The sequence below is a fragment of the Columba livia genome, chromosome W, assembly GCF_036013475.1.
Source record: "Columba livia isolate bColLiv1 breed racing homer chromosome W, bColLiv1.pat.W.v2, whole genome shotgun sequence".
Lineage (NCBI taxonomy): Eukaryota > Metazoa > Chordata > Aves > Columbiformes > Columbidae > Columba > Columba livia.
This window is the reverse complement of record NC_088641.1, coordinates 3,697,025-3,709,508: the sequence shown is the minus strand read 5'-3', so window position 1 is coordinate 3,709,508 and position 12,484 is coordinate 3,697,025. Positions and strand designations below refer to the sequence as shown.

Here is a 12,484-nt window from a genome sequence, read left to right as displayed (position 1 = left end):
CTATTTCTATTTTATACATATCTTTACTAGTAGTGTATTAGTGTTTTGTTATTTTATTAAACTGTGTTTATCTCAATCCAAGTTTCTCCCTTCCCTTTTGATTCTCTCCCCTGTTTGGGGAGTGGAGAGGGGGATGAGTGAGCAGCTATCGTGGCTGTATTGCTAGCTTGAGTTAAACCACGACAAGAGGGCAACCCCTCCACCCTTCCTTCCTTGCCTGTCCCTTCCAAACAGCCTGTAGCCATCTATCACTGCACTCCAGTCATGGAATCCATCCCACCACATTTCAGTAATGGCTACTAGGTTGTAGCCTTCTAGCAGCACTGTGGCTTCCAGTTTCTTCTGTTTGTTGCCCATGCTGCATGCATTGATGTACAGGCACTTCAGCTGGGCTGTTGTCAGTGTCACCTTCTTAATTCCTTTCAAGTATTTCCCTGGTGATTTCCTGTTGGCCTCGATTACCTCAGGAGCCCCTGGCTCATCTCCATAAGACTTCAGGTGTGCTCCAGTGAAGTTAACATGTCTCAGGGCCATTGGCTGAGGGTCCTTGCTAGTACTCCCCCTCTATCCTTGACACCTCTTCCCACAGCTTGTCACAGGTGAGCCTGACATTGTCCCCCTCCCCCATCATGTCGATGAGTCCTGCCAGCTCATGTGCCCTTTGAGAAAGGTGAACTCCATCTGATGCCAGCAAACCTGGTGCTGTGCAGGCAGCATTTGGTCCCTCTGATGCACCAGGTCTTCTTCCACCAGCAAAGGAGCTGTTGCAGTTGTGAACACTACCATTCCTCAGTGGATTTTTGAGGAACAAAACATTTTTTTCCTGGTCTTGGTGGTCATATTGCTTATCACCATAATGCACTGAAGTTGCAAGCTGAGCATTTAAGATCTATGAACTATCCATATACAATTCAACTCCAGTAACAGACACCATGAAGGAGGCAGAATCAACTTTCAAAAAACTAATTTTAATAAAAAAAAAATGTTGATCATTAACAAGTTTATAAAACAGTGATTTAGTTACATAAATAAATTGATATCAGTGTATCAAATCTTAATTACTTTCAACTTCATGAGCACGTTTACATGGATGATGAAGTACAACCTTTTTACCTAATATAATAAATAAAATGGAGAACATGAAATAGTTTTTTAAAACAAAAATACCTACAAACATACCTCTAGCATGTTCTCTAATGAAGGGAACAAGAGACACTGGACAAGTTTTGCACCAAAATATAAAAACTGCTTTAAAAAGCACAAGGATACAGAACCATCAGCTAAAATAAAGATACTGTAACCGAAGTTGGTATTTAATAACACAATGAATGGTTTGGTAGTTAGATCTCCAGTTTGGTTATTTTAAAGCATTAAGACAAGGCAAGATAGAAGGCTGTTTTTGAGTAATTAAAGAGAAAATAAAATATATTTTAAAATATGAACAGAAAAGTAGAACAGTCATACCTACACAACTTTCTGTCCTTCACAAAGTCAAAATACCTATGCAGAACATATATATAATATATATATTTGTGCACAAAGGTTAGCTTATTATTAGCTCACTGCAAAGGCATAATGTATCACGTCAATCATTTTGTATTTTGTGTCAAAAAGGATATTTCTTTGAGTTTTCTAGGCTAGGAGGCACAAAGCCTGATTCTGTCATACTGTATTCTTTATGCTAGGGCTTGCTTCTCTGTCTGTGTATTTTTTGTTATCCCTCTTTACTGTAGTGCCTGTTACAAGCATGTGTGTATGTGTGTGTATACATATATATGTATACACAGGTTGTATAAATATATATATGTTTATATAAATTTTCCCCCAATCGGTATCAGTCCAACCATGCAATCAAAAAGGTGGCTCTGCATAGATTCCCAGCATATAGTTCACCACCTGAGCCAACCCTGAAGCAAGGCGCACTTTAGTCCTTCGGATAGGTTTTCTTTTTTGTTTAAAACCAAGCTACTGCAGCTTCAAGTATTTTGCATTACATAGGTTTTTTTTTTATAAATTAATTTTATATTTTTTCAATATTCAGACATATACTATAATATATATACAGTACAATAAATGCTCTCAGTCTTTAATTTTTTTTTTTATAAATCCCTGAGAATGTATGTTGACAGCTGCTAAGTTTCCACATGCACAAGCATTGTGTGCCATGCTTCTGGATGAACAGCACCGCAAAGCCATGTGGTCAGCCTTTTAACTATTAGTATTTCATTTGTTGGTTTGTTTAAATATGCTGAAATGTAAGGATGCATTACAAAGGAGTAAAGCTTATCACGGGATGGAGGTGTTTTGTTTGGTTTTTAAAGCAATTGCAATATATGTTTGTTTTCGAGACTGTGAACATATACCGAAAGAACAGGAGAGCGATGTGGGTTTTTGCCACTTGACAACATATACTCAGTGTAAACCAAACCTTTTTTAACCTCTCACACAAAACAGAAAAAAAGGAAAAAAATTAAAAAACTTTCACAACATGACAGTTTAGTTTGCAAACTCATTATAACTATACACATATAATACCGGTGTGGCTCTGATTCTTTAAGTTCAAAAGGACACAAAGGCAGGCTCAAGTGAAAACAAACCATCCCTCCCCCCCTTCACGCATTTTCATCAACCAAACCTCTCACGAACCAACATCATCAGTTTCTTTTTGCCTTTGTAGATTTGTTTTAGGTTGTCAATAAACTGTGTAAACTGGATGTGTCCATCATGAGCCATTAAGAAGGTCTCTCGGGCCTTGCTGAGGAACTCTATAAACTCACTATAGTGTCGCGGGCTGATGTGAGTGAGACGCGAATGAGTTGTATTAATGTAGGCTCCAATTGTGGCATCCAAGAGTTGTCTTAAAGGGGCTTTGTCCAGTGACATGAGCTTACCAGAGTTCCTCTTTCCATGAAGTCCCACCATGCCAGGAGTGGTCAGAGTACACCTACGCAAAATATCTGACAGTACTGTTGCACATTTGACACTTTTGACCACCAGAGGTATTATAGCTGCTAGTTCATTTTTCCCAAGGGAGTGGCTGAGCGCACATGCCCACAGAACATCATTAATGGCAGGGTGTGTGTCCTGATTGTAACTCAGGTTGAGATGCGTCATGGCCAAAGTGGTCAGCTTGTAGGCCCGCATGGGGTAACCACGGTGTTCCATGTATCGTGCTATAGTAAAAAGCTGTGAGTAACTCATGCTGGTTGTAGCAGCATCTAGAACAATTTGGTAAGCAGTCTCAAAAGCTATGTGATCCTTTTCACATAAGGTCAGTGCAGAGAGGGCACAGTTCTGAGGATCCTTCATGGCACACTGTAGAGCAAGTGTCCTAGCACTGCCAGCCAGCTTCTCCTGCTGATGGCAGTCTAGATGCAGACGGACAATGGTGCTGTTGGACATCACTGTTGTAGCAACAATACTAGTGGCTTCTGTTGGAGTGAAAAGTGTAAACCAGTTTTGCATGATACTATCCAGTGCATAAACACCTGGGGAGAGAGAGAAAGGATTAGCCACAACTGATACAACCTAGCCGATACAGACATTCCGCAAGAGATTACATTTTCAAAGTCTAAAGAGTTTGCCAATACTTCCAAGAAAATGTGCTTCAGCAAGAAGGGCTAAACCAGATAACATGGCTGGAAAAGGACATTAAAACAAACACTATTGTTCAAACTCTGTAGCAATCACCAAAATGCAGATAGTAACAAAAAAGCCTGCAAAGTAAGCTGTCATCTCCTGGTGTGACAAATGAACTGTTTTACTTGTTATGTAAGACAATTTATATAACGAGTTCTGGCTCATTTAGTCTCATCACATCACTCAAAAGCAGCCCTCACACTGAACACTTTAAAGGCAATTTAAACTTATTTTCTCAATGTGCATCTCAAGGTACAGTGCATGCACAAAAGAATATGAACGCATGCTGTCTCATTTAATAGAACACCATGGCATTTAATACTAAGCACACCTTAAAAAAAAAAAAAGTCCTAACCCTCACCCCCTCCCAATAGGCTTTTCAGGTACATCTTGTATCAAATTCATATGCACCTGAATATCAAGATCCTTGTTAGGGAAATACTTTGAGCAATATGCACTACCGGATGTTTTCTGAAATAGTTATTTCCCTTAGTATCACTTTATTCCTGGCATGTATGCAGTATGTATGGTGGGGGAGGGGAGAAGGGGGAAACAGCGATTAATGGGTTCCATAAATTGAATCTTATAGCCAACTAGAGTGTCTTATAATTGCTAGAGGTAGTTTACACACATCTGTAAGCCCACCTAAACCACACTCAGAGGTCCTTTTCTCTGTAGGACTCTGATATTTCCTGTGCATCCCTTCACTCATTCGGCATAGTCAGAAAATACCAAATCTTCATTTAAATAGACATATTCCTTGTTTTATTAACTCGATTAAGTCTCAAGAGTACTTTGCATGACATTAAAGGTTCTATTATAATATGTAAACTAATTTAAAGCAGTATTAAACCCATCATTTTATTTACCAATATGTAACTGCACAAAATAATACCCAGGCGTTAATATCTGCAAGATGGCCTCAGTAATAATTACCTTAGCAAAGATGTAAAAGCAATCAAATGAGAGCATTGTACAAAAATTTGCAGACACAAACCATTTTCTGGCTGAGAGCACACAAAGGCAAGCAGTTAAGTATAAAGCAAAGACCAAACTAATCCAGAGAATAAGCAGCAGCGATCCTGTAAAGTTCTGAAACTCAAGTATCATCTTTGTGATACAGTCCAACTAAGATGTATGAAAAAGGAGTAAATACAGAAGGGAAGTATACTTTCCAAAAATACCTTTAGTGACAATTAAAATCGCTCCCTTATCATAATACTTATCCTCACTACCACAGCTACTGATTTTCCTTTTTTTTTTTACAGCTATAGTTTTTAATGCTCACATCTTCACTTTCAGATTCTGTATCCTCATCTTGCAGATGGCAAACTGGAATACAGAAGCTAAGGGACATTTCATCAAGACACACAAGAAATTTATGGCAAAGTCCAGCAATGAACATAATGTCCTGCTGAGTGCACTATTCTCCCACTGCTATCCTCTAAGCATGAGCCTAGTTCTGCTCCCACCTTATTTTCACCTTACATGGTTAAGGATGGGTGCATTACTGTTTGGTTTGCTTTCCAGTGCAGACAAGAGGCCTGTACAATGTCATAGCCACATAACAAAGATGCATTACACTCTTAAGCTTGGATTTACCCAGAGGCTTAAAAACCAACCAACCAACCAAAAAAACAAACAACAAGCATTGAGAACCCCTTCATGAGATCTTGTCTGCCATGCAGTGGGAGGTATCCTCAGCATTTCATCCACTTGTTTTCTGGTTCCCCTTCCCCACAGCTAACCAGATAGTACTCTCACCAGTCTTTTGGAGACTCGCCTTTCAGAGCAAGCAAAGTTGTAGCATAGTGTAACAGCCCATAACCACAAACATTTTCTTTGCTGCAGCCTCAAACCCAAAACCAGCATGGAGGGGACAAGGGGAAATCTGGGGTATTTCACGAGGTTATGCACATCCCTACCTTGCAGGGGAAAGAAGTCACACTGCATTACTCAACTAGCAGCTCGCTTGGCCTGTACCTATTCTATCACATGTTCAAAAACCCACTCATCATTGCCATAATTAATGTCATCTAACCAAAGGAATTTTATAGATTAACAGAAAGTGGGAGACATTTACGGAGCCTGGGTGTTGACAAACAAGATCAAGCCCTCTAAGATTAGCTGACAAAAAGGCAGGAGTCCTTGAGAAGCATCTCACAACATACCTATTTCTGTTGCACATGTTACCAACCACCTCACCATTTCCCGCCGTCGCCAATTCAGTGTTGACAGTGTCATCCGCATCACCTATTAAAACAACACAAACAAAATACAAATGAATCCTATTGCAAAACCAAGACAATATACCAACAATTAGGAATTTAAGTTACTCAAATACACTGAGGTTCAAAATGGCAGTCATAGCAATGATTTCTCTCTCTGAACAAGAAGTCCCTGCAAAGTTCATTTGTAAAACCATCAGCATCATAGAAAAAGGACTTTAAGCTCTGATTGCAGTGCCCATATTTTACATCACTTGCAGTTATTGCCTACGCTGTTTCCCAAAATGTGGGCAAATATATTTATGCAGTAAAACAAACGCTGCATGGAAATTGCACTGAAAGCTTGTTTCAGCTAACTGGACAGACCCCACAGACATCTAGATGAAGAAAGCAAGTAGTTTTCCCCTTAGAATATCAGTGATCATACTATGATATTACTATTTGCAGCAATTAAACAAAGAGTATAATAGGTCAATCAGAGTTTTCAGCAATGATCTTTACATATTAACTCATAAAATGCATTCACAAAACAGCTTGGAGTCAGCAGCATTTGTAAGAGGGTTCTCAACCCATATGCCCCCCCAATCCTAAGATGACTTCAAAGTGGCATGTAGCCCCCTGTCATATTTGTTACTCCTGCCACCTTCTTTAGTCCTAAGCCGTAGATGGGATAATTAAGAAGATGGAAAGACTGCTGAGGAGCACAAATGCACAGATGATTTTCAAGAAGTCTAGTTATAAACAACCATCAGTGATTTCATGCTGGCCTCCAAACATTCACACCTTGGGAACTTGGTGGCTGGTTGTACATCACCCAAAGTTACTGCATAAGGCCAGCTTTGTTGGCCTCAGACATCGTGGTATCATTTTGACTAAATAGCAATTTAAGTGCTAGAAAGCAAATTGATCTGTGAGGAGCAACCCAATATATTTTTAAATATGAAAATATGGCTAGTAAATTATGGAACCAGCCTTTGCTCGAAGTCTTTCTGGAAGAAAAAAAAGGCATTCCCAAGTCAAAATGCTTTGGAGTGCAAGTATCTGTCTTATTCTCTCCATCAAAGAGAAAGAGTCTAGGTGACTTCCTGTATCACTGCATGCACAAATTGAAGGCTAACACTCTTCCAGTATCAAAGATGATGAAAAAAAAAAGGTGTGAATGACTACTTCTCTGAGTCTTCTCTGATGATTTTCCTCACTGTGGTGGTCTGTTAAAGGATCATCAGTCACAAGAACCTTCAGCATGCATAGTGGGCATAATAGCAGCTCCAGTGCAGACAGTCCTAACTTGAGAGCAAAAAACAATACTATACTATATCTAGTTTCTTGACCTGGAAAAGTTTCTTGACATGAACTATTCTGGAAATACCTTCCTTTCCTTTGATTAAACTGACAAGCTGAGAGCACTAAGAGAAGAGTCCTTTACTGATGATAAAACACTCACAAGGATTTAAAATAAAGCATCTACTGATATCTTGACCAAGGAGGAGATGAAGTGAATTTATACTGTAGCCCATGTAGCCAAAGAACTACTTCACAGCACAACACATTCTTGAGCCACCTCTTCCTAAAAGTGAGTTCCAGATCTCCCCAAGTTCTATCCAACATTTGTGCTGTCAGCTGAAGAGAGCTTCTCAACAGGTAAGTCTAAAAACGACAAGAAGCCCCAAGGAATTATGAGGTTGGTGCAAAAGTAATCGTAGCTTTTGCATTGTTGAAGTTTGCTATTTGATATTGGAACACATTCTTAAATAATTGTGGTTATGTTACACATCATTTTAATGCCCTTTTCTCAGCTTATGTTATTTTGCTACAGACTTATTATTTGCTGTTTCTTTTATATTTATTTTAGACCATGGAAATTATGTTAGACAAAAAGCAAATTCGAGCAGTTTTCTTATTCGAGTTCAAAATGAATTGTAAAGCAGTGGAGACAACTCGCAACATCAACAACGCATTTAGTTTGGCCCAGGAACTGCTAAGGACCGTACAGTGCAGTGGCAGTTCAAGAAGTTTCAGAAAGGAGATGAGAGCCTCGAAGATGAGGAGCGTAGTGGCCAGCCATCGGAAGTTGACAATGACCAATTGAGAGCAATCATAGAAGCTGATCCTCTTGTAACTACATAAGAAGTTGGCGAAGAACTCCACATAGACCATTCTATGGTCGTTCAGTATTTGAAGCAAATTGGAAAGGGTGCCTCATGAACTGACCGAAAATCCAAAAAATTGTTGTTTTGAAGTGTCATCTTCTCTTATTCTACGTGACACCAACAAACCATTTCTGGATTGGATTGTGACGTGCGACGAAAAGTGTATTGTATACAACAATTGGCAATGACCAGCTCAGTGGTTGGACCGAGAAGAACCTTCAAAGCACTTCCCAAAGCCACACTTGCACAAAAAAAAGGTCATGGTCACTGTTTGATGGTCTGCTGCCACTGATCCACTACAGCTTTCTGAATCCTGGTGAAACCATTACATCTGAGAAGTATGCTCAGCAAATTGATGAGATGCACCAAAAACTGCAATGCCTGCAGCCAGCATTGGTAAACAGAAAGGGTCCAATTCTTCTCCATGACAACACCTGAGCACACGTCACACAACCAATGCTTCAAAAGTGGAATGAAATGGGCTATGAAGTTTTGCCTCATCCACCATATTCACCTGACCTCTCGCCAACCAACTACCACTTCTTCAAGCATCTCAACAACTTTTTGCAGGGAAAACGCTTCTACAACCAGCAGGATGCAGAAAATGCTTCCCAAGAGTTTGTTGACTCCTGAAGCATGGATTTTTATGCTACAGGAACAAACAAACTTATTTCTCATTAGCAAAAATGTGTTGGCTGTAATGGTTCCTATTTTGATTACTAAAGATGTATTCGAACCTAGTTATAATGATTTAAAATTCATGGTCTGAAACTGCAACTACTTTTGCACCAACCTAATACTTTGCTTATCTGAAAGCCAAGCTCTCTTCTACAAAGAATAACCCTGACTGTGTCCTGATGGATTTTTTTTTTTTTTAAATAAGAATTTCTTATTCTAGAGGAAGAGAAGATCTCACCACCCATAAGAGATGCAAGAAATGGCCAACCAACCATTCGCTCCTGCATCAATGTGAAACTTCTTTGTCACATACACTGGAAATAGGTTTGCTTATTTACAGGCTTTCAGGGAAAGGACACCACTTGCCAGAAATGCATCAAGTGATCACCTGCACTAACTTCTCAGCAGTTCTGACAGCAGTACCTGTCTGCATGTGTGCAGTAATACTTACTTGCACTGATGTAGCATACAACAGGCAAATGGAAGAATAGAAACCCCTCCTGTACCTGCAAATTTTACAGTGTCTGTGCCAGTAAGGTTCTGAAGGACAGAATACACCTGATATGCTCCATGCTCATTTGGCCACACTTTCCACAGCTAGTTTCAGTGCCTTCCCTCTGCTGAGTCATATAACACATGTTGCCATTGGAAATAGAGAGAAAGAACTTAAGAGTCCATACATTGCTCCCAAATCTAGAACAATATAAGAGGTTTTTCTGTCACAGAAATCCCAGTGATAGTTATTAAAATTGTTGGTATCCGCAGCCCAACCAGTCCAACTTGTCATTGTTGTAGCTGTGAGACAGATATACCTCTGAGGACATTGCTGTTCAGTTTGCCACGTGAGGGGAGAAACAGAGTTTTATAGGGCACATAAATTTCATAAGCAGTCAGTTACTCGATAGCAAATATAGACAATCCAATTGTCATTAGGTTGGGGGGAAAGAGAGAGGAAAGCATCTGCAGACCACTGAAGACAGTGCTGACACTGTAAGGCTTTTACAGGAAAGATGTTCCTGTAGAAATCTATACAGCTGTGAGTTACTACCAGAAAACTGCTATGTATCTTCCTTCTGGAAAGCAAACTAACTTTAAGATTCTTAAAACACCTTAGTAAGCTTGGTGCAGACAGTGGACATGTTCTACACTAATTTATTCCAAACACTGGATTTAGGAGAAAGTAAAGGTTCATGATATTTATTTCACTAGATCTTACTGAAGACATTCTGATGACACCATCATCCACACAGGAGTATCCATGAACACAGTGATATCCAAAGTGTGCTGCTACTACTGAATGATACTTGGTGAATGCTTGAGGTGACATTCAAGTCAATCATAAGTATCTTTCTCAAGTAAACAAACATTTAAGGCAGAAACATACCAAGATGTGAAAAGAAAAGCAGATTTCCACAGCGACCTTGGGAATAAGAAAGGCTAACAAAGCACACAATCTCAACTTTCTGATTAATTACTTCAGCTTCTAAAAGTCTAGAACAGGCAAATAGTACCTTTCTTTGGCATGAGAAGCAACTGGGATAATATCTTTTCTCCACAAGTCTTTGGAGCTTTGTTTACTGAAGAAAAGTAATGAATGGTTTTCTGATATTTGCATTTTTTTGTTCATTTGTTTGTTTTTCATTGTTTTTAAGAACTCCCTGAAGAGGGATTTATTTTTGTTGAAATGAACTGTGCAAGGCAATATTACTCCAGATACCTAAAAGCTTAGCTGTCTCCTTTTAGCTTGTAAAGTCTCTCCTAAGAGCCTGAAAACTGATCTGAGTTTCTTGTACATGTCAAGATGAGTCTAATGTAGATGACCATCCCAAAGCTTGTGGAGTGCAGGATTTGATGAAAAAGTGAGAGGGCTGTTGTTAGCAGTTTGCCTTAGAAACAGGTCATTATGGTTGACCTTGGCTTTCACTAGTAATTCAAGAAACACCTACCAAATCTCATTTGAGGGAAAGGAAGGGAAGGATGGGAGGAATGATAAGAAACCCGTCAAGGCCATACAAAAGATCTGCAAAAGTGCATTTCTGGCAAGCAGAATAATGTTGCTCTCTAGCCATCCCTACGTATACTCTTGAACCCATTGCATTGGGCCACTCTCATACTTGAACAGAGGAGTGCCCTGCAGCCAGCTGCTCCCAGCTCAAATGGCACAAAGGGACTGCACAGACCCTTGCTTTGTGTTTACCAGTCAACTGCACTTTACATCAGAAAACAGAATCTGAAAATTCCAGATAAAGCCCAAAGAGGTTATGGTCCTCAGTGACTTAAAGAGCTGTACCTACCAACACAGGGTCAAATTCCTGTCTTCTACTGTAGTAATAATGAATGAGGGAAATACCTGAAGGCCCAACTCCAGAGAAACTTTCAGAAGAGTGATGTCTGGCAAGTTGTCCATGAGTGTTGCTATTTTAAATGCATCCTGGGCAAGTTTGAAGATATGTGATGAGGAGTGGATATTTTTCTGGATGGATTCTAACACTGTTTCCAGCCTCCGAACATCACCTGCAAGGTGTAAACAGAACAAGCTCCCAAAACATCCAGAGATGCATTATAATTGAGTATGCCATTGCTATGTAATAGTATGATGTTTCAGTTATACACATTTTGGTTTTTATAAACCTTCCATAATTAAATCACATGAACAAAAGACAGCACAAACTCCTCTAGTGATCCTGATTTATGAATTTTAGAAGTGATTTGTCCACTCCTGGGTTTCACAGTCTATATCATATGTCAGAAGAACAAAAAGCTGTCTCATCAGCCTCAAATCAAGCTCATCTGTCTGCCATCCAGGTAGTTTAACTATTTGCTAGAAAATTAAGTGTTTAAGTCAGTTCGTTGTTCCCATTTCAAGCTCCTGTCAGACTGTGATTTGGATTCCTAAACACAAGTTTTATAATCTGTTTATTCCATCCAATATTAAAAGCATACATTTAGTTGAGTATGTAACTGACAGCAATGTACCTTTGGCTGCTGTTAGCATGGTCGATGCCAGCTCACACTGCTGGGATTCAATGTGACTTAGAGTGAACCAGCGGGGATACCGGTTTGGAACAACTGATGCAATGTGGTGCGAGTGGGACATGTCTCCTGAAGGAGCCATAGATTCCAATACTAGCAACCTGAAATAAGGAAGAAATAATATTTCATTAAATCATTATATTAATGTACTCATAAGTAAAACTGAAGCTTCAAGAACACTTGACCTTGTTTATGAAATATGCAGTTCTGAATATAAAGATATTGGAAAACCACTTCTCTTCTTGGGGAATCTTAAAAGTCCATTTGCCAAACTTGCTTACATCAGTGGGCTTCTGCAGGAATTCACAGGACAATTAAGCCGACCATTAACCAAGGCAGCAGAGACTTTCTGCATCATCCGTAGAGTTGTGGATACTGTGTCCTTCGATCAATGTGCAATCATTCTTGATAATAATGACCAGGAAAATCCCAATACTTTTTTTTTTTTTTTTTTTAAATCTGGAATTGATTGCTCTTAGTATTCAGTTGTGGCTATTCTTTGTCAACTATCATTTACTACAAGTTCTTAACAGCAACCAGATAATCCAGATGGGACCAGTTTCTCCCCTGCACTGTATGTGGACAACATAGATTTATCGCTGATCATTTAGGCCCTTGGAACTTCCATCAGAAGGTCCTTGTTAGCCACCATTAACAATCTGGCCTGCCCTGAGATAAAGCCAACACACATTGAGCACTCTCTGATAAACATCTTTTTCCCTGATTACTGAAGACAAATGGGATGCAAGTCAGACA

At 39.4% G+C, this 12,484-nt stretch overlaps 1 protein-coding gene across 1 annotated transcript in view; it reads right to left on the bottom strand.

Annotated features, from left to right (window-relative positions):
• Positions 1 to 947: 947 nt before the first annotated feature.
• Positions 948 to 12,484, bottom strand: part of LOC135577055 (zinc finger SWIM domain-containing protein 6-like) — a 193,088-nt gene continuing 181,551 nt past the window's right edge. Inside the window, exons 11-14 of the mRNA XM_065044697.1 lie at positions 11,672 to 11,829; positions 11,046 to 11,209; positions 5,811 to 5,892; positions 948 to 3,488 (exon numbers count right to left, since the gene is read on the bottom strand). Of these exons, the coding sequence (XP_064900769.1) occupies positions 2,626 to 3,488; positions 5,811 to 5,892; positions 11,046 to 11,209; positions 11,672 to 11,829 (1,267 nt within the window). The 3' untranslated portion in view covers positions 948 to 2,625. The remainder of the gene's footprint in view (positions 3,489 to 5,810; positions 5,893 to 11,045; positions 11,210 to 11,671; positions 11,830 to 12,484) is intronic.